At 41.0% G+C, this 24,581-nt stretch overlaps 1 protein-coding gene across 2 annotated transcripts; it reads right to left on the bottom strand.

Moving 5' to 3' along the window:
- Positions 1 to 16,008: 16,008 nt before the first annotated feature.
- Positions 16,009 to 24,198, bottom strand: LOC118217572. 2 transcript variants are annotated; one of them, XM_035399446.1, is made up of 3 exons: positions 24,088 to 24,198; positions 17,693 to 18,296; positions 16,009 to 17,605 (listed from the first exon to the last, which is right to left on the bottom strand). In XM_035399446.1, the coding sequence occupies exons 2-3, from the start codon at positions 18,293 to 18,295 to the stop codon at positions 16,673 to 16,675; spliced, it is 1,536 nt and encodes a 511-aa protein (XP_035255337.1). In that variant the 5' UTR covers position 18,296; positions 24,088 to 24,198; the 3' UTR covers positions 16,009 to 16,672. The 2 variants fall into 2 exon arrangements, with proteins under 2 accessions (XP_035255337.1, XP_035255335.1); XM_035399444.1 differs by having other exon boundaries at positions 16,009 to 18,296.
- Positions 24,199 to 24,581: the final 383 nt, after the last annotated feature.

The following is a 24,581-nucleotide window of genomic DNA, read 5'->3' as shown; positions in this document are numbered from 1 at the left end:
GTGCAAGCAGATGTAATTTGCCTACAGCAATGTGCACTGCCGTATCGTTCCTCGTACAAAGAGTGGGAGGACATATGGCAGGCAGGGCCATCTCGCTGGAGCGGTTCAAATGCAAATCGTTTTGGCAGTGCTGGTAAAAAAATAAAGGTGTACAGGTGTTGGGGAGCACAGTGGTGGTGTGTGGCAGGGTGTTTTTATCATTGTGTTTTAATGGAATGTCTTTTAATCTAGTAAATGTATACTGTTCACCTTTTAAACAAGAGAGGTGGGAGCTATTGCAGGAGCACCTGCCATATCTGTTGGAGCAGGCCCCATTGTTATTGGTGGGGGATTTTAACTGTGTTTTAAACAGGATGGGACAGAAGGGGGCTGGTGATGCTTTGACGGTGGACAAAACTTTGTTTTATTTGCAGCGGCTTTTAATGGATTTTAAACTTTGCGATATTTATTGCAGGTCTGGCAGCATCTCTGAGCCCAGTGTTTTATTCAGACCATTCCCTGCTGAACTGCTCTCTGGCTGTGAAGTCAGGAGTAGCAGTAGGCAGAGGAATATGAACTGCCGTTTGTTGGAAGACCAGGCAGTAGTGATGGCTTTTAGAGAAAAGTATACGGACTGGCAAACCCTCCAGGATTTATATAATACTCGAGCGGATTGGTGGGAGGATGTAAAAGAAAGAATTAAGGAATTTTTTATTAAAAAGAGTAGAGGGCAAAGGAAAGGAGGGTGTGGGCAGGACTCCAAAAACGTTTAGATAGATATGTAAATCTGGTGGATCTGGGGTTTGATTTTAAAGTAGAATTGGAGCATGTGAAAAAGGAAATGGCAATTTTAACAGAAAATAAGTGCAAATCAATTATTTTTAGGTGTAAGAAGATAGATGAAGGAGAGAAATGTACGAGGTATTTTTTTTAAAAGATAATGTCACGGAGGGTTTTAATGAAGGGTCTGAAGGGAGAGGATGGGGTGGTAAATAAGAACACAGACGGCATGCTCAGGGTGGCAGAGGAGTTTTATTCTAAATTATTTGGGGATAAGGCGGTAGATCAGGGAAGGTTTGGGGAGGTGCTAAAATTTATATTGCGGGACGTGAAGGATATAGGTAGTTTGGAGGGCGGGATAGAGAGGGCAGAATTAGATGAAATCTTTTAAAAAGTGGGAAAGCACCGGGGTTGGATGGGCTGCCTTTTGAGTTTTATTTAGAATTTTGGGATTTATTAGGTTCTGATCTTTTAATTGTTTTCAAATAATTAGAACATTTTTAAGTCTTACCGAGGAGTTTTAGAGAAGGAGTGGTTTCTCTCCTTTTTAAGAAAGGAGAAGAGGACGATTTAAAAAATTGGCGACCAATAACACTTTTAAATTTAGATTTTAAGCTCTTTAGTAAGATTTTAACCCTGAGGATGAAGACTGTTTTAGAGGACGTGATCCACCCGGATCAAACTTGTGCTGTGACTGGCAGGAGGATCACGGACAGCCTCGTACTGGTCAGAGATGCCCTCTGTTACGGCTCGCTGTACTCAATTTAGATTTTGAAAAGGCGTATGATCGGGTCTCGCACCAGTATATGTTTAAGGTACTGGAAAAAATGGGCTTTCCGAGGGGATTCTTAGCACGGGTGGGGCTTCTGTACACAGACATAGAAAGCAAGATTTTGGTCAACGGGGTCCTGTCAAAGGCAGTGAAGGTAAGCTGTGGGGTCCGCCAGTGTTGTCCGTTATCGCCACTCCTGTTTGTGTGCTGTATAGAGCCACTGGCACAGGTGGACCTTGAGAAGGGACGCCCAGATAACTGGGCTGGGCATTCCAGGGAGCGGAGGACAGGAGACTCTGTGTGTTTTATGTATGGATGATGTAACTGTACTTTGCACTGACCAATGTTCAATTGACAGGACTCTAGACAGGACTGTATCGTTTGGCAAGGCATCAGGTGCGAAATTAAATATGTGACTTAAAACTGTACGGAGGGTGGACTGAGATGGAGCTCCGTGGAATTCCCATGACGGTCAGTACGGACCAGGTAAAGATCCTCGGGGTTCATTTTAATACTGACGGACTGGGGGATGGGAATTGGGAAGGGATTTTAAAGAAAGTCAAAAAGAAACTGCAGTTTTGGAGGCTAAGACAGTCGACATTTGAAGGAAAAAATGTAATTTTAATAGCTACGATTTTACCCCTATTGTTATTTATTGGTGTCATCTTTGTGCCGTCGCGTGCTGTGTTGTCTCGTCTGGATCGTCTCATATTTCATTTTTTATGGGGGACTAAATGTGAAAGGCTGCAAAGGGTAGTGCCGAAGAAAGGCCTGAAAAAGGGGGTAAGGGGGTGTTGGATTTTTATTCTGTGTTGTGGTGTCATTTTGTGGCGATACTTGTGTCTATGTGTGTGTCATTGTCCTGTAAGGCGCCGTTTTTGTGAGGTTTTTTTATGGGGTCTTATTTAAAAGGTATAGGGGTGGTTAAGGTTCCTTTAACAGTTCCATTGGCCTTTAATATGACGGGGGGCTATGAGGGCATGAAAGTTTTTTAAAAAAAAATGGTGATTCATGCCATGTCCAGTGAAACGTCTGTCATGGAATTTTTCAGCGTATGCAATATGCTGTACAAGTTCATCAGGAAGCCAACTGTCGCTATTCAATACAAGGTCAAGACCCTGAAACGCCTCTTGGACCAGAGATGGACTGGCCATTTGGCAACTGTCAATGTTGTGGTGAAGAGTTTCCCCAATATATACACATTATTGACCAAGGTGGAGAATACACAGGGCCATGGAGCTGAGGTGCGGGTCAAGGCTACTGGGCTACTTCGTGCCATATCGCAACGCAGCTTTCGTTTTCTTGCACAGTCTGTTCAGAAAGTTTTGTCACTTTTCGAGCCGCCAAACAGACTACTACAAGCTGAGAATATGGACTTGTTCACTGCGGTTACACTTGTGAACAGTGTGTCCGAATGCGTACAGAAACTGCGCACAGAGAATGAGTTTACTGCACTATGAGATCTCTGCGCTCCAGCCACCGCTGAGGCTGAGCCTGTGACAGGTCCCAGCTATCCAAGCAAGAGACGCACACTTAACAAGAACCTTTGTGCATTTGTAGTTGAAGAAACAGTTGGCCAGTCACAGAGCGACACAGATGAAAAGACAGAGTTCATGAGATTATTTTACAGTGTTATCGATGCTGCACAAGGAGAGATGGATGCACGTTTTGGAGAGCACAGTAGCGAGCTCATTGGCGTGCTAGCTGCTTTGAACCCAGAGGCCGAAGACAATTTCATAGATCCATCGAAGGTAACCTCTCTCCTGAGATTAGCTGCCACTGAAATGGTTGAATCGGAGTATGCTGTGGCTCGTGAGTTCCTGGTGAAGAAGATGACGGAGACCTCGATTCCCCCCCAAAGATGGAAAATGGACAATAGCCAACATTCTCAGTACATTCCACTGAGCACTCGAGGCCATGCCGACTGTCATCACAGCTTATACCCTTGCCCTAACTTTGGGGGCATCTACTGCAACGTGTGAAAACTCCTTTTCAACACGTTTTCTCCGAGCATCGGCATAGTATGTTGCACAAACGCAAAGCTTATTCAACTTGCCTTTGAAAAGGATCTTACTCACAAGTTCAAGGATGAATGGAAGGACATTTTGATGAGAAGATTCAACACTCAGAAACGCCGCCTTCAACTTTACTGAGTCAGAGGGAGAACGAGAGAGCTCCATTTAGAGTAAGTTCAGATTGATTGTGTGTGTGTGTCTGTCAGCACCCGCCGTGGTGTTTTTTTTATATATATATTTTTTTTTAAGAGTGGTCGGCTGCTTTGCACTTCTAATGTTCTAGTTAAATGTTGTGTTTGGTGCTTTGCATATCCCTGTGTTGACTGCTTTAAATTATAACAACATGATATTATATAATAACACATCAGCATCCGCCGTGGTGCTTTTTTAATTCGAGAGATGTATGTTGCTTTGCACTTCTGGTGTTATATTTAATGTGCTGTCTAGTGCTTTGTGCATAACATTACCTATGTGAAATTGACTGCTTTAAATTATGAGGACTGATGTGGTATCTTTAGGCTGGTTGTATTTGCTGTTGATGGTTTAACATGATGATCGCATCGATCATACTGTATTGTGGGGAAAAACAGGACCCAGCCTGGGCCAGAAGAGCTGGGTGTTCTCCTCACACTGTTGAATACTTCTTCAAAATATACACTTCACAGAGTCTGATTCAACTGGATTTATTGCAGGTAATTCAAAGATAACATGCAAGAACCCGGGCTGATCTGCACATATCAATACAAACTGTCTCAAAGCATTCCACAAGACACTTCACAGAAAACACATAAGCTGCACACACACACACACAGACAAGGCACACACACACACATTACATTACATTCATTTGGCAGACGCTTTTATCCAAAGCGACATACAAGAAGTGCATTTTCATGATCGTAGACAACTGCTGAACACTGGTTCAGTAAGGTACAATTACTTATTTTGTACAGCTATTTCTAGCCGAGAACAATGAACACTATCCTGGTCTAACATCTGCAAAGCCAAACTAGGCAGAAGATTAAGCTAGAGTATTAGGACAAATACAATTTACCAAGAAGTGCAGGGATGGGGCAACATGTAACAAGTGACAGGAAAAAGGGTTTTTTTTTTTTTTTTTTTTTTAATATATATATACACAGCATGGTGGTGGTTATTCTAGGTATAGTCTGAAGAGATGAGTCTTCAGGCCACGGCGGAAGATGGATAGTGAGGGGGAGGTTCGGAGAGGGACGGGGAGTTCGTTCCACCACTGAGGAGCTAGGGTGGAGAACCTCTGTGATACCTTTGGGCGGGTGGGAGGGGTTACAAGATGCCCTGCTGCTGCAGAGCGGAGTGGTCGAGCAGGCACATAGAATTGAGTCATGTCCTGCAAGTAGATGGGGGCTGTCCTGTTGGCGGCAGTGTAGGCAAGGGTCAGGGCTTTGAATCGGATCCTGGCAGCGACCGGTAGCCAGTGAAGTGATCGCAGCAGAGGAGTGACGTGGGAGAATTTGGGGAGGTTGTAGATGAGCCGGGCAGCGGCATTCTGAATCATCTGTAGTGGCTGTATGGCACAAGCTGGCAGGTTTGCAAGGAGAGAGTTGCAGTAATCAAGGCGAGAGGTCACCGTAGCCTGGACGAGCAGCTGTACAAGACATACAAGACATACAAGACATACTCCCCTGGGGCCAAACACTCCCTTTTATCCTCTTAGCTCCTCCTTACATCATTTTACTTTACTCTTTTCCCACACATCATTGTTTCTCATTTTTCAGACACCATTATTTCCCAATTCTCAGACACCATTATTTATCAGCCCCTTCCTTCCTTATTTTTAAAAAAATGATAGTGCTCGTCTCCCACTTGAATCTCCCTCCCCCTTCTATCATAAATCACATATTCTGACAACACATTTTCCAGAAAAGGCAGAAGCTTCCGTTAGTTCCACAGATGCGCTTGTATACAACTTAATTAGCAGGGCAGCAATTATGTGTGTATTACGTGTTTGTTCTAATCGCACCTATTTTAGTATGAAGCGCTTCCCTGCTGCCGGTTGTTAATCTTATGGCTAAGGTCGACCTTGGTCCACCTGCATCCTTCCTCTTTTGCTAGCCGGATGATACGTCAGGGAGGAGACAGTTGGTGCTCATTAATACATTCCTTTCCCATATACACTGGGCCTGTGCTCTCTAACTACATATCTTTCCCCATACAATGGGCTTGTGTTTTTTGAGTACTATCTATATTTATTTCCCACAGTATCTTATTTGCAAGTGCACTGATTAAAGTGCCAACCTCCCCCGTTTAGTCATTGCATCCCTGGCATCTCTTCATTTTCTAAAGTCAATTGTTTACAAAACCTTGTAAGTGCGCCTGATTGGTGCCAATTGTCTAATCAGTGAATGTCTGCATTGTGAATGCACCAGTTTTGTCGCCGCTCTCCACGTTATAATCGTAACTTACTGCATTCGAATAATTTTAGGCCTAATACATCAGGACATATTCAATCTGAGACCAGTTTGCTTAGTATGCAACCTCAGTATAGTTAAGCCGCGTTTCCACCAAAAATACCCAGAACTTTTAGTCCCAGGAACTACTTTTCAAGGAACTAAAAGGTTCCTTCAGCCCATGGTTGTCTGTGTTTCCACCGCGGTCTAAAGTCCCACGAAGATTAGGCAAATTAGCCCACTGATGTATGAAAAAGCGACGTTGTCGTCGGTCCATCTGTCCTATGATTTCTTCTGTAACCCCATACTACCACCGAAGTAGGCTACATTATTTTCTAATAACCGGGACAGCTTGGAGGGGTTTATTCCACTTATATACAAGGGGTTACCAACAATGACTATATATGGTTACTTTTGTATTTATTGATTTTTATCGATTTAATCACCTGGAATTGAAATATTCTTCTGCAGCCGTTTGGGCATATTTTACCGTTGTCAAGCAAAACTGTCGTTGGTAGTTGAACTTGGACCGTTGTTATGCAACAAATTGGGATGGCAGGTATGCCATCCCGCCAAGTTACGCCTTGGCGGGGGCATGCCCCATACCTATACAGCACCGAGAGTTTGGCAATTTTCAGGGTTCCCCACAGAAATAACCACAACAGCCACAGACACTCAGCCCTTAAAAACATTAAATTCTGTACATTCTTACCATATTTCAACAGACAGATTTCAAATTTCAAAAACAACTTCACATGTCCACACAATAAAGCCCCAAACTAAGGGGATTTTGTGTTTTCTCCTTCTTCTCATTCTTATTTTTCCTGCCGCCTATCCCACTAACAACATGTCTCTCCATTGGACATTTTACCGATACCAGCCAAATCTTCACCTACACGACCCAATCAAAAACACGCATACACAAGCAAAGTACCCATACCTTTTTACATTTCCAGGTTAAACAGCTAGTCCACCTGTGGCCTAGTGGGCAAGGTCCCAGTCTTGGGAATGTGGGGTTGTAGGTTCAAGCCCACCTACAAACACGTTTCTTCAACATGTTTTTACCCTCAGTAATAATTGTCTACTACTTCTCAACTATTGCTTTTGCACCATATCTACCCGCCGTTCACTGGATTCAACGGGACCTCTTCTGTGCTTACTGGCCTTTAAAAACACGGACAGGTTTGCTAATGATATTTCACGCATTGCACAGCTATGTCATGGTGCTGCACTAACAAAGTCACACACTGGTAAACCTCCGGTTGAAGGATTGAATCCCGCCTCGCCCTCAGGCAGATAATTTCCTCTTTTACGCTTATATTTGCTTTACCAAAACTCACTCACGGCCACCCATATGCATTTCATGACGGCAAATGTACACCTTTTATTTAAAAAGTTACACCAGTTCACCACTGTGCTATTTCTACTAACTATATTTCTTCACTTGGCTACCCTACAAAACCTTCTTTTCAGCAAACGCCACGTTTCTACATTCATGTTACCTCGCCCTGTTCTCTATCTAGCCACATACAAACAATTACTACGTATGTACGTTCTGCAACTCCCCATTAAAACATTACATTTAAATTCATGACTCACTCATAATTATAACTACTAGTACTGAACATGACAACAAAGCATATCAGTGCAATAGATTTCACATGTTACTTAACCCTCCACTTTAAAAACGAATGCTTTTTACAGACTATTATATACACCGTTCGATAAGGAAACTATGCTCACTCATGGTCACTTAATTTACTTCACACTATAGTCTGTGATCATGTCAACCTTCACCTACATTCCCAGTCGGCTAAAAACATATTGTTTCAACTTCGCAATTTCATCATTTCTCCCTAATTTCTCTCACACTGTTGTTATTTTCTCATAAGCAAAGCCTGCTGGGACATATGCGTCCGCTCCTGTTCTCCGCTATCAACTTTTCCGGTTCTAGCTTAGCAAAACAGCGAAGAGGATTCCTACCTGCAGATAAGCCTATAAAAATACCTTATAAACCTTACAAACACTAAAAGTGCATCTCCACCAAATAACAGACAACGGAGCAGGACAGAAGGGTATACAAGTTGCGACCTAGGGAGCTCTAATTCTACGGGCTTGCTGATTCTTTTGTCAATCAAGGCTCGTTGGATGGCCGTCAAATCCGTGAGTACATACACTAGCCATATTTCACCTGCGCTTCTGATGCGTTTACACTTACGACACTGCACCCATTTTCACAGCCACTGTTTTACATACATAGCAAACCGAAACTGCTAAATGGTACACGCTCATCAGCCTGTACAAATTCACACAGGGATAGCCATAATCCACAACCGTTTCTTACAGGGTCACTTCGCATTTCTCACTCTCATAATAAAACGCTTTGCAAAGACTTGAAAGAATTGAGGAAATATTGGGTAGCATTGCTTTGGAATACATCTTATTTAATTTCGGTGAGGCAAGATAGCCTATATTGTTTGTAGTACCGTAACTTGGCGTCATTTTGATATCAATACTTTTAATGGCAGGCCTGGACTGGTCTTGTATGTGTGAGTAACTTGGCATTTTTGTACGTTGAAAACGTGTTTTTTATGAGATAGGATATAACAGGCCAATAGTCAGATTGTAACTGTTTTATATATCCTCTCAAACACATTCATTATGTTTTTATGCGAACATTCACTTTCATGTCTTGACATCCGAGACGACAGAATGCATTCGCATTTCCAATATAACTGGCAACAACAGCAGAATTTGCTGTTTGATTACTTTCTCATCGTCAATTCCATATAGGCTAATTGCAAAATGACAAGAATAGAACGAAAACTCGGACTTGCCTGAAAATTTAAATTAGCAGTGGTACAGCCACCGTTTGCTTTCCTTCGAAGTTACTGCTAGCCGAGCAGCGAAGTGTGCCCTCCAGATGCGAACCATGCACCATAAATTAGTCTATTCTTCCTGGTCTTTTTGTGGAATTGAAGAATGGCAGAGTAAAAATATGGCAGTCTGAAAAAGCTAAAGGGACGATTATTAGAATTAACCTGTTATTTTACCCTGACAAAAAGTGCGGAAGGTGATTTCCAGTTTGCTTTTACTGTATCACCAATGTGTGCATACCTCACATGACTGTATCAAAAGTTTTCAGTCAATCAGAACGGGCTAACAAAGAAAATCCGGAAGAAAACATTCAGCAACCGAATTAATCCATTTGAATGTTTTGGAACGTAATATGTTGTCCCAGCACAAATGCTTTTTATAGCATTTTATAAAACAAATACTAAAGCAAGAAAAGAACAGAAGAGCACACGTTATAATTCCGAGACGTTGGCAGGCTATAACCAAAACTAGGTTACTGCGCCACATAACATACAAGTTTGATTTGAAGTTATTATGAAAATAAATCTGTTTGCGGCTGCATATTTTTAAACATGGCGGCTGAAAATAAACACAAAAAAATGCTGCGAGTGCTCAACCAATCACAAATGTTCAGCGCTGCAAGCTCCACCCAAAAGGTTCCTGTACTTTCGGAAAGTACTACTCCCCGAGCAGGAACGTTTTTGGGGGTAAAATAAAGCCCCCGGAACTAAATTTAGACCCTAGTTCCTGCGGTGGAAACGAAAGGTTCCTCAAAAGGTTCTGTAAGGAAAAAAGGACGTCTCTCGAACGTGATGAAAAAGTACAAAGTTTATTTCCAATACCGGCAGTGACAAAGCGCACGAATGACACCTTGGATTCAGCAGAGTCAGACTGAACCACGAACCTTTCCAGAGGCTGCTTCTTATTTGTTTTCGAAGCTTTGATCAGGAGTGTTGAATACACATACCAAGACGGATGTAGTCAGTTTTTGTAACACCTATCAATTAGGCCATAGTGTATTGGCTGTCCTGTTGTGATTGAATTAGCACGTCTGTTGACTTGAATGGTTCCCAGTCTCTCACTCCCGGTCGCTATTCTACCATTGTACCAACTGTATTGTGATAATGATAAGATCAAGGGAATGTGTGGCCAGCAGGCATATTAGCCTCAGAGACAGATTTCTTACAGTCCCCCGTTCACTAAGGTAAGAAACGCGGTTTCTTCTTTTATGCTGCTGGTTTGTATTTTAGGGAACTCCCTCGTTTAAAAAAACCTAGAAAGGAGTTTTAAGGACTGGGACAGTTTGTTTGTTTTCACCATCATACTGGCAGTAAGAGTTTTAATTCCGAAGCACTGGAATTAAGAGTAACTTGACCGTGCCCGACGGAGTGTGGCACTGTTGTGACTTGTAGATACAAGTAGGCCTAAAGTAACTGGTCTTTAGAATCAATTGTGCCAGAAGCACCGGGACCTTTATGCTAAAATAGTATTCCTAAAGTAACTGGAATCCTCGACCTGTGTCCGAAGTACAGGAACAAGGTAGCTGTTGTTTATCTTAAAGCAACTAGATAACGCAACGGTTAGAACATAGACCTAAAGTAACTGGTCTGTAGAATTTATTGGTTCCGAAGTACTGGAACGTAGATTCTTAAATTGGGTATACTTCTTAAATTCTTAAATTAGTACTTATCACTTACTAATTCACGTGACTAGATTGCGAATTAACGCTGGTTTGGCAATATTGTTCATGTATTGTGTGATAGCTAACTATAAATTAGAGGATGGAAGACCTTGTGGTTAGGTACATTGCTAAACATGGCAAAAGCAGTGTGCTTGAAGGGATAGAAAACCAAGCGCGCCTTACGAGTGGGCATTGTCTCAGTTTGAAAACTATTCGAAATTACCTAAAAATAAGAAAGGGAAGATTGCTACAGCATTGCAAGCGATTCTGGCATCTTACAAAATGACTAAAAAGAGATTAGACGTTGTACAGATAGAAAACCATACTCTTCAACAGCAAGTAAAAGAGAATGCAGTCACTCTTAAAAGTTGTAAAGTGAATGCCACGCTTAACATGGAGATTCAAATAAAGCTGAGGCAGGAGGTGGCACAGCTAGAAAACAATAATCAGAATCTTATGTCGTCACTAGAAAAAACAGTCAATGACTTTAATCGTGCACAAGCGGCGTATGATTACTTGATTAGTAAATGTACCAATCTGACTCCCAGAACTCACACTAGCAATTCAGACCGGGTAGGAAAATACAAGAGAGCAGTCGATATCATGCAAGGACACATAGCAGCGGTAGGGGTACCCCTTCCCGAGGGATTAGTGGCTGAATTAGACAATGAGGATGATAAAACCAACAATTTTGGGGGGAAACCTGCATGGGATAATTGGGATAGCTATTCGGATTAAACAGTTAAGTTTCCTATGGCCCCTGTACATTCAACCACTACTATTCAGCCTGGGGGGGGGGGGGGGGCAGAGGGAACGCACAAGTACAACTACTACACTTAGGCCTCTCTCACCTGTTGACATTGAATCCCTAATCAAGAACATTGGTTACTTTGAGCCTTCTAAGAGAGACCCGCTCAAATTCATTGCATCACTAGAACGTGCGGTAGATCTACACGGACTTACTGATGCTGATGCTTGTGTCACACTAATTGCATGCCTTCCACACGGTTTATCTAGAGCGCTTTCTACTGATATACAGAACAAAAATGCAGACAAAACTAGCAGGAAGAAGGCACTACTAGAGGTCCTGGGAACTCGAGAGATAGAGTGGGAAAGAATTAGGGAAGTAGAAATGCAACAGGGAGAACACCCAGCAGCATATGCTTCTAGATTATGGGAAGCTTTCTCTGACTATAGTGGTATGCCACATTTAACCCAACAAGACCCTGTTTTCAAGTCTACATTGATTGCACAGAGTGACACATACACCCGAGATGCCTTAACACTTCACATAAACTCCCATACCCCATACACAGAAATAGTTAGGAAAATGACTCAACTTTACAACTCTAAAAACAACAGGTTAGCGAATAAGAAGAGATATCCAGTAGCTGCAGTAGGAGGAAGGCCTCATAATACTAGTTCACATAAGACTGTGTCATGGAGAAATGAAGGATATGTGCCAGATTACATTAAGCAGCAAAGAGGAGAGAGGCCATTACCCTATAATTTGGATGGAAAGTTTGTTTGTTATGCATGTGGAAAGGAAGGACACATAGCTAAGGAATGCAAATCTTTTCACAGTAAGGGTCCTAATCACTCAAGTTTGAGCCAGACACTCAGTAGTATACAGTCAGCAATAACAAAACTGAGTGCAGAGAATGTTGATTTGCAGGCAGCTATTTCTAAGATGAAGAGCAATACCACTTCACACTCAGCATAGGGGTGTCAGGCCTCCGTGCTGCACGTGGCACCTTTGTCACGTGATAGATGGGGTAGACCAATTACACAGATCGCTGTTGGAGGCCGATGCGATAATTGGTTAGTGGATAGTGGTGCTTCTTTGTCCATAATTCATTCTAATGCAACCCCTAGTCACAGTAATAGGACTATCACAATAGAAGGCTTTGATGGTACTATGTCTCTGGCTTCCCAATCAGATAACCTTACCTTTGAAATCGGCAAAGACAGGTTTAAAGACAAAGCTTGGCTTAGTGTAACAGGAGATGGTCGCAACATTTTAGGTTCAGACATCATGAAAAGGCGTGGTTACATTATAGATCATGGCAACAATTGCATTGGGCGCAATACTGAGTCTAAAGGCGAGTTTGTGGAGATTTCCGATGTTCATGCAGTGCATGCCATTAAGAAGTTGTAGGAATATGACTTTCATACATTGTTGAGAGTTAACGATGCGGGTTTGGAGGAAGTGTTAGCAAAACATAGAGGTGTTTTCGCTAAAAGTAAACATGATTGTGGGCGAATAGATCGTGAAGTCATGGAGGTGAATATACAAGGCTCTGATCCACCGCCACTCCGCCAATATAAGTACCCAGAGGAAGCAAACCCTTATATTCAATCTACGATTGAGTCTCTTTTGCAACAGGACGTCATACGACCCTGTCTCTCACCAGCAATGGCTCCAATTTGGCCAGTTCGGAAACCAGACAATTCCTGGAGACTTTGTGTTGATTACAGAGAACTTAATAAATGCACCCCTACCTGTGCTCCAGTAGTAGCTTCAACACCAGAAGCACTAGCATCCCTGATACCGGAAGCTAATTATTATTCAGCATTACACATTTCTAATGGATTTTGGTCAGTACCATTGCATCCAGACTGCCAGTACAAATTTGCATTCAAATTTAAAAACACACAATACACATGGAATGTTTTGCCTCAAGGTTGTTCTAGTTCACCCACACTCTTCCATCAGTGTCTAGCCCAGGTGTTAACAGCTTTTTCCAAACCTGAATGCGTTATTCAGTATGTTGATGATTTGCTCTTGCAGACTGCTACCAGAGAAGAACACACAACCTCACTGGCAGAATTACTCGGGCTACTTGAAAATGCAGGACTTAAATTAAATCCGGAAAAAGCACAGCTCCTCAGATCTGAAGTCACATACTTGGGTATCAAATTAAGTAAAGGGGGGCGCACGCCTGACCCACACAAAAGTAGACATAATCAAGAGACTACCTGTTCCGGTGTCTGTTACTGCTCTGTGGTCATTCTTGGGGATTGTGGGATTTTGTGGCGAGTTTATTGAACGCTCTGCAGACAAAAAAAAAAAGGGGGGGGGGGTTATAACTATTTTTTGTTTCTTTTCTCTTTATTTCAGAAATCTGGCATACATATGTGGGAGGTCCTCTTGACAATAATGCTACCGGTGATGGCGATGACACAAGAGTGCCCAGAGCAGTGCCCAGCACCTGGGATAATTGCAAGATCACACCAGGGCGCCCTGATCAACAATATCCAATGGGACCATATTCCAGTCCCGGTGAACTTGACAGCATGGTCTCCAGATCTGGATGAGCACTGCAAGGGGGAGAGCGTGACCCAGTACAAGGACCTCATGACAACAGCATTCCTCAAATACCATGACATGGTGGCTGCCAACTTCCAGAGCGACAGCCCAACCCCCACACCTACCAGACGAAAACTGCTTGGGTTCCTGGATGGTGTTCTAGGAACTACAGGAACTGGATTAGCTATTTCAAATTGGATGGATACCCTACAACTGAAAAGGAATGAACTAAAACTTAAGGAGATGATATGCTATAGATAAACAACCCTTGTGCGAAATGGCAGAAACCAACAGTAAAGTGTGCGATGTAAGTCTGACACATGTACATAATAACTTCACCAGAGTAATCATCAAGGATAAAGATGTTTGCATAAGCCACCGTATGCATCTGTTTAATACTGATTTTGATTCAAGGTGTTATGATTTGTTGCACAAATTGTGAAATTCTAAATTTGACATTCTACTGCCAAGTAAATGACCTAAAAGCAAGCTTCTGCTACTACTACCCTCTCTCTGACCTACCCATCATGACTTTCACCCTGCTCGGAAACCCCGAATACGTTACAGTAATCATACAGTGTCAAGTTGTTCAAGCTCATTTACACAGACCCGTCGCCAGGTCTCAGTCGTAAGGGGGGCATATGAACTGCATGAGGGGGCATAGATATTATTAAATATTTTTGATAATCCAATATGCTATTGCATTCTTCAGAAAAGAATAATTAAAAATAAAAAAATTTAAAAAAAAACCCTCCACAGGGGTCCCAACATAGATACTCCGTGTGAGAGTATAAATTTTGGGTTGGGGGGAATCTTTAGGATGTTTGTGCCAGTCATTTTATTTCTTGAACTGAGAATACATTTGTGAGTAATTTGAGGTATTGAAGTCAGTATATGCATTTGCAAGAGGGGCAGGTTTGATCTGCAGTTTAAACTCAGCAGTTTGAACTGAAATGCTCAGGGTGGCCCAACACCTTACTAAGACACTTTATGTTGGTTTTCCTTTAATTTGTCACCCGCCTGTATATATCTGTGCAGTAACCAGTTTACTTAATAAATGACCATCAGAGATGAATTGAAGATGAGTGTTCTTTATTGAGAAATAAGTGGTGACAACCATCTCCTTGCTCAGCATCAGTGTTCTCCTACAGAAAGGCACTCAGTTTGCATTGTCTACAACAGAACAGATAGCATAGGAATGTAAACATAATTTACAGCCGTGACTTGGCCTGGTCAGGAGGCTCAGTCTCATCTCACAGGCACATTCCAAGACGGCACAAGAGTATTCAACTCTCAGATCACCACTCCACAATGGTAAAAGGAAAGACAATACACAAAGGATGTAAATGAAATGAAATATAACATAATAGATAAACAATAATGATGTAAACACTAAACAGATGTATATATGTAAACCTTTTATAAGGCTGCTTAATAAAACCACACACAATTCAGAAATACACAAAACATTTTCAACACCAATCACCATAGACACTTCACCCACACCATTCACCCCACACAGTTTACACAGAAATGATGAAGAGATACTTAGCCCACACTGAGACCTTAAAACGAACCTTGCTAATATTATTGAAATTAAAAAATGCTAAGATGTCCTCCGTGATGTTTATTGGAATGTTTTAGTGCATTTTAACCAGGAATTGCAAATATGTTGCACTTCACTTATATTCCACTCTAAAATTGTGAAGAGTGGGCTGCATATATTGTTTTAGATCTACAGAAAGCTGATCAGCTCCTCATTATATTGATTTCCCCCCCCCCCCCCCCCATTTTCTGACTTGTCATGAAGTCACATAGACGTCATGATGTAATCATGGGAAGTTGTCGTTTTTTGACAAAAAACTGTAGTCGTTCTATTTCTTTCGGCCCATAGAGATTCGGCTCTCATACAAAAAACTTCTAGCTGAAAATTTCAATTTGGGGGAAGACATTCATTATAAAAATAAAAAATTGTCTATCAACTCAGCTGTTTTTCCAAATCAAACCAATTTCCCGGTACACTATAAACATGAAGGAAAGAGTAAAAGGCTAGAGAAAAACAGATCACAGAACAGGTCACAAATTCATAGTTCTTTCATATTTCATAGAGATTCAATTCTCAAACTAAATTCTAGTTGAAAATGTAATTTTGGAGTACAAATTCAATATGAAAATTTTAAATTGTCTACCTACTCAATTTGTCTTCAAATCAAACCAATTATCCTTCGCACCACGTTAAACTTGAAGGAAAATTTTAAATACCAAAGAGCGCTTAAAAGCATAATCTTGGTCTGAAAATTTAGTTAAAATTTCTTAAATGGAAAAATGAAAATGTATATGGTGCAACATTCATCTTTATAAGTTGTATTATTTAGAAATAAAGAGACCTCCAAGTGGAACGTTTCATTTTTAAATTATCGCCAAATCGGAATGTCTACATGGTTTCATTTTATACAAAATATAACACGTTTAAATTTAATTGCAGACATATATAAATCATGGGAAGCATTTTTGAGGTGCTTATCTTTTCATAGGTCACAATAAAAGCAATCATATATAAGCAGTCTTCCAAGTAATAAAGCCAGCACCCTGGGAGAGTCTTGGTCTTACATGCAAAATGTTCTGTGTTACATGTTTTTTTGGATTTTTTTTGTCTTAATGACCAAATTAGCATAATTCATTTACCTAACATTTGAGAAGTCCACAACATTGCAAATGTGCTCCAGCTGGTAACTAGCAGAAAATAGGCTGGCCGGTTACCGACTGAAGAAGATCCAGCTGGAATAATGTCCATGGCACTTCTTATTCTTCAGTCTGATCATCAACCAACAAAGTCTTCGAAGGGCTTTGCTACTCCTCAGATATTGATTGATACATTGCTGTTCCAACGGCAGACACACCATCACTTCTGTTCTTCTGTAGGTTATCAGCCATTTTCATTACGTCAATGAATACAGGATACATTGCTTGTAATAGCACTATGATGCTTGCCGTGCAGATTCGATCCCAGTCCTCCTCCTTTATCTTGGATGGCCTGCTTTCCAGCTTCTTATCATATGCTTTCCCCATCTCCTCTGCAGTTTTCACTGGTCGTGTGTTTCGCTTGACATCACGCCATCCAAAAAATTCGTACATGTTCATTACTGAATCTTCACTTTCATCCCATATCGCCCCATCAATTGCCTTGCCAGCAAAGGCTCCTCCAATTCCACCGGCAAGACCTCCTACGATTCCTCCTACAACCGCCCCAATGGGTCCGAACAATAAACCGAAGCCTACCCCAGCCGCTGCACCACCTCCGATACCACCTGCTGCTCCCGCTGCTCCTTCTGCCATACGCTGACGCAGCTGTACGTCAGTGATTTTATGCACTTTCCATTCAACTACATCCCAAATTGCAAATACACTAAAAAATGCAACTCCTGACAGAACATTGGCACGAACTAATGAAGTACCAATCCTACCAAAGGTTGGTGTCAAATATTTGGCAGCAGCTGCTCCAGCCGCTCCACTTGCAGCTCCGCCTAATGTCGACTTAGTTCCGGCCAACGCCACTTCTTTGGGGTCACGCTCTCCAGACCAGAGTACGCCACCTACCCCAAACACAAACCCCAGAGCAGCCCCGACAGCAGTGCCCGTTCTAATCATTCCTACTTTACTAGGGACAGGAGCTAACGGCTCATCTGGTATGATTGACGACCTGGAGGAACAAGCTGACTGACGACCGGATGTGCCTGAAGACCTAGACAAACGACCTGACTGCCAATCTGACATCTCACTAAGGAGACTGGAGGAACAATCTGACTGACGACCGGATGTGCCTGAAGACCTAGACAAACGACCTGACTGCCAATCTGACATCTCACTAAGGAGACTGGATAGTCGCTGTCTGCTGCCAATTTCATCTAGTGGTCGTTCTGGCCTGCCACTGAGTACCGTCTCAAAAGAGATTCTTTGTCTAACTGGCCTACCATTTGAATTGAACTGTGCATCCGCTCCAAAAAGTTTTTTAAATATATTTTGTAGCTTACTTCCATCAGCAACACAGTCAGAAGACCACAAGCCTTTTATATGATCCATAATTTCTTCTATAGGCATATTTCTTTCAGCCCGCACAGAGTGGACATCTTGCCAAGCATGTACAATGCGTGCTCGACGTCCGTCTGCTCGGGGCTCGATACAAAAGATATGCTGGTCACAATCTGGAAGCTTGATTGCCACTAGGACAGCTTTACCTGCCCTTAACTCGTCTCCAATGTTTTCAATTTGGCACAATTGCATAGGTTTATTAAATTCCCTAACAAACAGATATTTGATTGAATCCTTTTGCATTAGTTCTTGTAAAATACCTCCCCAATGTATGCAGGAAGTTGTGGCTTCCCTAATCTGCTCCAGGGCTGCTTGATTCCCTTGAAGTGTAGCCAAATGCTTGATAGCATCTGCAATATCTTGTCCTCTAAGTCCAAAACCCATCCTGAAATAGACAAAAATGTACAGTGAGACTGACAGTACATGCCTGGGAAGCTATTGATATGCAAATTAGGTTCAAGAAGTATATTAGGGTGACCTACATTTGGAAGGCACTTACCTGCCCTATATTGGTTTACAGGAAGTTATTTCAACTCGTATGGAAGAATGTCATGGGACTTCACTCACAACAAATTCGCGTATTTCACTACAAATCAACAGTTTTTACTCAAGAAACTCACTGTTGCATAATTTTCAAGTGGTAATTACAAGCTTTCTGTCAGTACAGTAGTCTAAAATAGCTAGGGGTCCAGAAACATATCCCCAGAAACAAATCTCTTCAAAAAGGAATATAATGCTTTTTGTCCACAGTAAAGCATATAAATGAGCCCTTTATGAAGGTTTAAGATGAAACACTGATATCAGATTTAAACATAACGCAAAAATATTGTCACACAATGCTGTACAGTACCTAAATGTGTAATAATTAACTCTTGTATGTAGTTCTATACTCTGTACGTTTGCTTGTATGGGGATGGGACGACATGAAAACTCATACTTTAGTTGCAGTAGCACTGAATGTCTGAATTCAGCAATCTTGGCACGCCGACCACTAGGCGTTTTGCGCTAAGAGGTTAAGGGAGGAAGAAAATGCAATGATGATCCCTCTAATGTAGACTTTCAACGTGTCCCAAACTATTAAAGGACATACTGTTGAGTCCTGATGCACAGCAGAAAAAGTGTCCAAGTGGGCATTTACAAAGTCAATAAACTGTTGGTTGGCTAGCAATGATGCATTAAACCTCCAGCGTTTAGATGATGCAGGAGGTCCATCAAAATCAATTGAAAAAAATTGCGCAGAGTGATCTGATAATATTCTTGCCAAGTAAACACATTTTGATATCTTGGAAACCAATGATAAGGAAACAAAACAAATCTATTCTTGAATAAGTATTATGTACAGGAGAGAAGAAAGTCCCTGTCACTAGGGTGAATAGTTCTCCAGAGCTCATGAAGGCCAGTTCCTGAGTATTATGGGCCAATGCAATAGACATGTTGGATAGGGAGTGATTAGTAATGGAAGATGTGTCCAAAATAGAATCCAAAATACAATTGAAATCATCCCCCCAAAAGATGGGAATCTTGAATTGTGTCAACATTAATACATTTGGGGTCATCGTGATTAGGACAGAGGGCCCATCCCCGGAGAATCACCCTCAGCATTCATGGTCCTGCTCCACCTGAAGTCGCAGCACGGGGAAGTAAGCAGAACGGGAGCCACGCCCACCCTTCCCAGCAATGCCACAAAACCAGAACAACCTGCTACAGATGGAAAAGGTAAACCTGCAAGCCACACACACACACAGACACACACGTACTGCGCATATACTATAATGCCCAGTAGGAATCGGTCACTTGCTGCAAACCCATCAGTCTTCCACTCTACTGTATTATCAATCACAATTCTGTACAACTGGGCCAAATTTGACGGGGAACAGTATCTCTGTATCCGAATCTTTGTCCTGACTTTGTAGACACATCAAATTGGTCTCCGTGAATTTTACCCATTCATTCATACCCACAGTGTTGAGGATGTCATGAAGTTCCATGCCGAAAAAACGTTTTCAATGACGGTAAAGTCTGAAACGGGTCAATTTAGACACAATAGTAACAGGATGGTAAAAAAGGGCGCCACACCGTACCATAGTACCTTATTACCAAACCATAGTCACATCGCTCGGCTGAGCATTTCAACTGTTCCCTGAACGCGTACCTCAATCCTGATGTACCTTCCAGATGAAAGACGCTTTTGTACACTCTCCTACAGTTCACGAAAAACGCAATGTTTATCCTAGAGCTTCTACGTTTCTCTTTTACATTCTGCTGAATTTCTTTTAATACTTAATGCCTTTTATGTTCTTAATGTATCCGTTCTTTTCATTTATTGTGAAGCACTTTGTGTTGCACTTCATGTGCATGAAATGTGCAATATAAATAAAGGATGATTGATTGATTGGAACATTTTTCAAACTTTGAGATATGTTGCTTTCCGTTTTGGTGGGCATGCCGAGGCTGTAACTAACAGTAACAACTGCCATATTTAATATGCAACTAGAAGAGTGCACTCAGTAGAGTGCAGATCTCCGCCAGCATGTAGGCTACATAATAAAAAAGGAGACTTTTTCTGGGTTAAAAAAATCTATAAGCCTCCAATAAGCTTGAGGTTAACCGAGAGATCAGAGTTAATCTTGTGTTATACATTACAGGTCTTTGTTAAGCCTGTGTCAATACTAACGTTACTGATATTTATGTCCAACGTATGGGGTAACAAGGCTAACATTAACTTACGACCCTGTGACAATTGACCCCTAGCTAACGCAGCTAACGAGCAATCTAACCTTCGTAATCATAGAGGTAACCCTCGCAAAAACGTATAGCCCCTCTCAAGCTTTGCCTTTTCCGCAAATGTATACTGTTCTAGTAGACGAACGACATCGCTTGTAGAAAATTCAGGTAAGGCATTAAGGCAAGTTGAAAATACCAGACTCATTCATAAACGCCGCCATCGCTATTGTTTTTTTCCCCCTCTCGTTTTCTTTATTATTTATTAACAAAAGGATAACATACAAACATCCAGGTAAAACAAGTAACAGCACATACACGTCACGTTTAAGGGACATAAAAGCATACGAAGAACAAAGATATTGAAGGACAATTGTATAAAAATAAAAAGCGAAATTACACATATACACAAATATAAACATTTTTATTCTGAAGTTTCAGGGGAAACAGTTCTATAATGTTTCAAAAGCTTATTGCTTTTTTGTTGTTTAATAGACTGAATGATTTAATGAGAGAATTTAGTTCTAGGAGAAAGGGTGAGATCTTAGGTAGTGATTTAGAAAATGTTTGTATATGATAAAATAATCAAATGAATCAAATATTCAAAAGCACCATCGTCTGGATTATCATAATAACAGATAGTAATCCTAAAATTAAAAGAATAGACAAAATTAGCAGCTTCAAAAAGGTGAGACTAGATCTTTCCAAAACATTTGGGAAATTTCATGATTAAAAAATTGGTGAGAAATTGTTTCTAGATTAGGTTTAAACATACAAGAATTATCAATGTCTGTAAATTTAGCAATAAGACAATTAGCAAGGTAAAATTTTGAAATGTACTTCCTTAGCCTTGTGTGAAATACAATACTTACAAGGTAAAAGCCAAGCCCTTCTTCAGTGTATGTTCTCAATTTTAGACGTCCAGAAAAACTTGCCTCTAGGTATAATTTTATTCTTCCTTTGAAAAGTTTGGCGAATATGCTTGTTGTTACACTTTATATTTGTTAATTTCACTCCATCTAACATCAGTAAAGGCTGTGTTATATTATTCTCATCATAATATGAGTGGCTTTTCACAAGTTGAATTAATCCATTTCGAATAGCACAAGTTAAAGAATTAAATTCTTTGAAAGGAATTGGAAAACTGTGTATAGAGATAAACCGTTCATAGGGCAGCATATTACCAAATTCATCAAAAAGATTGAGAATATGATTTATATCTCTTTGGAACCATTTAGGAAAGAATAAGGATTCGTTTCTGAATTATGTCGCAGTTGTTCCAGAGAAAAGTTTTGTGAGGTGAGAAATTGTGGACAAAAGACAGCTTCCAAGCTAAAAGGGCTTGCTGATGGAATTTTGACAATTTGATTGGCAATCTGTTTGGTAAGGCCATCGCTATTGTTTACACTGCGGTTTACCCAGCCTGATGTCATCAGCCAGCATCCATGTAGCCTAATGCTGCGAAAAGGGTCCATTGCGGTATAAAACAGGTTTTTCAAAGGTTTTGAATCACCGCAAGCACGAGAGGTCCCTGATCATACAGCCATAACTGTGCACAAAAAATATTAGGCAGATCGGCCCAGTAGCATGCAAGATTAGCTGCGGACAGATACACGCACACATACACACAGGACCGAACACATAATCGCCTGGCGGAGAATTATTAAACGAGGGGCACGCCGTACAAAAGATCCCTAACCACAGTTGCAGTAACAGTGTCCTTCAAACAGACGTATAACACAACATCTTTCAGTTCACGAACCAAAAACTTCAGAGAGAAAAAACAAAAAAGCCCAAGTGAATGACTGGGTCGAGAAATGACCAAAGAGAACTTGATCTAACTCATCTCAAAAGCAGACCTGCAGAAAAATCTTTTTCTTTGAGCAAAAGTAAATCCAGATGAAATTGTTTATACTGTGAATATGTTTAATCATCCAATAAGAGCTCTACCACATGTACCACCAAGCACACATTCAGGGTTCATACACTTTTTCACCAATGATTTTCAATTACTTTTCCATGACTTCTCCACAACCTTTAACTGAATTTCCATGACCAAAACAAATGACTTTATCTCAGCGGGACGATTTAAAATGATTTATTGTAACACTAAGTAAAATTAGGTCTGCATCTGAAACATATGGTGCCTCTCTAAAACAAATAAACACCAGACAGACACACTTAGATACATTCTTTCATATTTTAATTCGAATAGTTTAACATTTTCGTCAATGTCTCAAACAGGGCTCGAAATTGCGACCATTTTGGTCGCATATGCTCCCAAAATTTAATCTGTGCGACTTCGAAATATAATTGGGAGCATTTGTGCGAGTGCAAATAATTGTTCTGGGGCAACCTTTTTTTTTTCTTTTTTCAGTCGAACGTCTCTTTCTCTGTACATTCGCTAGTTAGTACACTCAGTATGTACGGCGACCCTTCTAATCATAATCAATCGTGAGCTTGACATTCTTACCTTTAATGCTGATTTTAAATAGGTTAATATTAGCCTTCAATCACTCCCTTTTGCAGCACTCCACTGTCACGCGACACAGAGAGCTAATGCGTTTACTTGTTACCTGAAGACAAAAGTTTATGTTCAGTTTATTAGCGTTATCGAAAGCTGAAAAGTTGAAGCGAACGATTACGGCATTTTTTTTTTTGAAACATTAACGTAGCGTTTTGTGTAGCGACCCGGTTGAAACAGCTAATTTCTCCGATGCAGTTTACTGGCGGTTGATTTAATTAGCGGTATTAATGTGACGAGAAGCGCTTTGTCGTTTGAATGCATAACACGCAATTCCTTGATGAGTCGACACATTTTAGGCGTGACAGTTTAACTGTTACTTGTAACCCGTACTGTTATTGTCATTTTTTATTAATAAAAAATCTATTGCATATATTGTTGGTGCTCCTTACATTTTGGTGGGTGCTCCTAACTTTTTGAAATTGGTAGCACCAGTGCTACCAAGTAAAAAAAGTTAATTTCGAGCCCTGATATATTATTGAAGCTGCACACTTCCCTGGAATATTGTTGGCACAGTAGGGCCTACGTTTACTAACTGCTACATTAGCAGAAGCGTGCCTGTTGGGCGTGCCTGTAAACAGACTGAGCCAGACCGAATTAACTTCTCACACCACCAAAATACCGCGAAGGTTACGTGCCAATTTACGTTTTATTACTATACATACTATTTTTATGATTGGATTAATTAGCCATTGTATTTGATGCAACTGTAGCTATATTTCCATTACTTTTCCAAAACTTTTCAAAAAATATTATTTTCCATAACTTTTCCAGGGCCTGGAAATTGCATTTTCAATTTCAATTACTTTTCCAGGTTTTTCATGACCGTACGAACCCTGCACATTTCAATTGTTTTCCAAACTTTCCCTTACTTTTACAGCCGTTCGAAATGGAAGTAAGAACTTTGAGAAGAGGCGGAGAACAGACTTACCTTCACTGCTTGGGTTCTTAGTAGACCAAGTGGTGCTTTCTCCTTGGGTGCCCCAGGTATTTATCCTCATTATATAGCCGCGTTTCCGCATGAACTTTAAGGAACTCAGTGCGTTTCGACCAGAGACTGTAAAAAATATGGACAAAGCTACTGTGACGTCACCCATTGCCTCTCCGTGGGTCTGTAAAACACGTTTTGAAGCTCAATGGCGGGCGCGGCCATGTTCTCGATTTGGAGCCAAAACCATAGATTTAAGCGGTCTTGTGATTTTTACAATGTGATTGACAGTCCGGTGCGGAAAAGCCCATCAACCTGAACGAACGATTGCAGAACGAACTTGAGGCTAGCTGACTGTCTGCCGTTATGTTTTAAAATATATGATCAAATGTTTACGGAGTTTAATTTCCATCCGTGACTGTACTGTGTCATGTAATCACGTTATATGTATGACATTAATAATACAATTATGTTCAGTTATCTTCAATTTATGTTTC

The sequence above is a fragment of the Anguilla anguilla genome, chromosome 18 (assembly GCF_013347855.1).
Source record: "Anguilla anguilla isolate fAngAng1 chromosome 18, fAngAng1.pri, whole genome shotgun sequence".
Classification (NCBI taxonomy): domain Eukaryota; kingdom Metazoa; phylum Chordata; class Actinopteri; order Anguilliformes; family Anguillidae; genus Anguilla; species Anguilla anguilla.
This window is presented reverse-complemented; position numbering and strand designations above follow the sequence as displayed.

Excerpts from the sequence above, each read along its gene's own strand:
- LOC118217572 (XM_035399444.1), bottom strand. The coding sequence starts at position 18,295 with ATGGGTTTTGGACTTAGAGGACAAGATATTGCAGATGCTATCAAGCAT.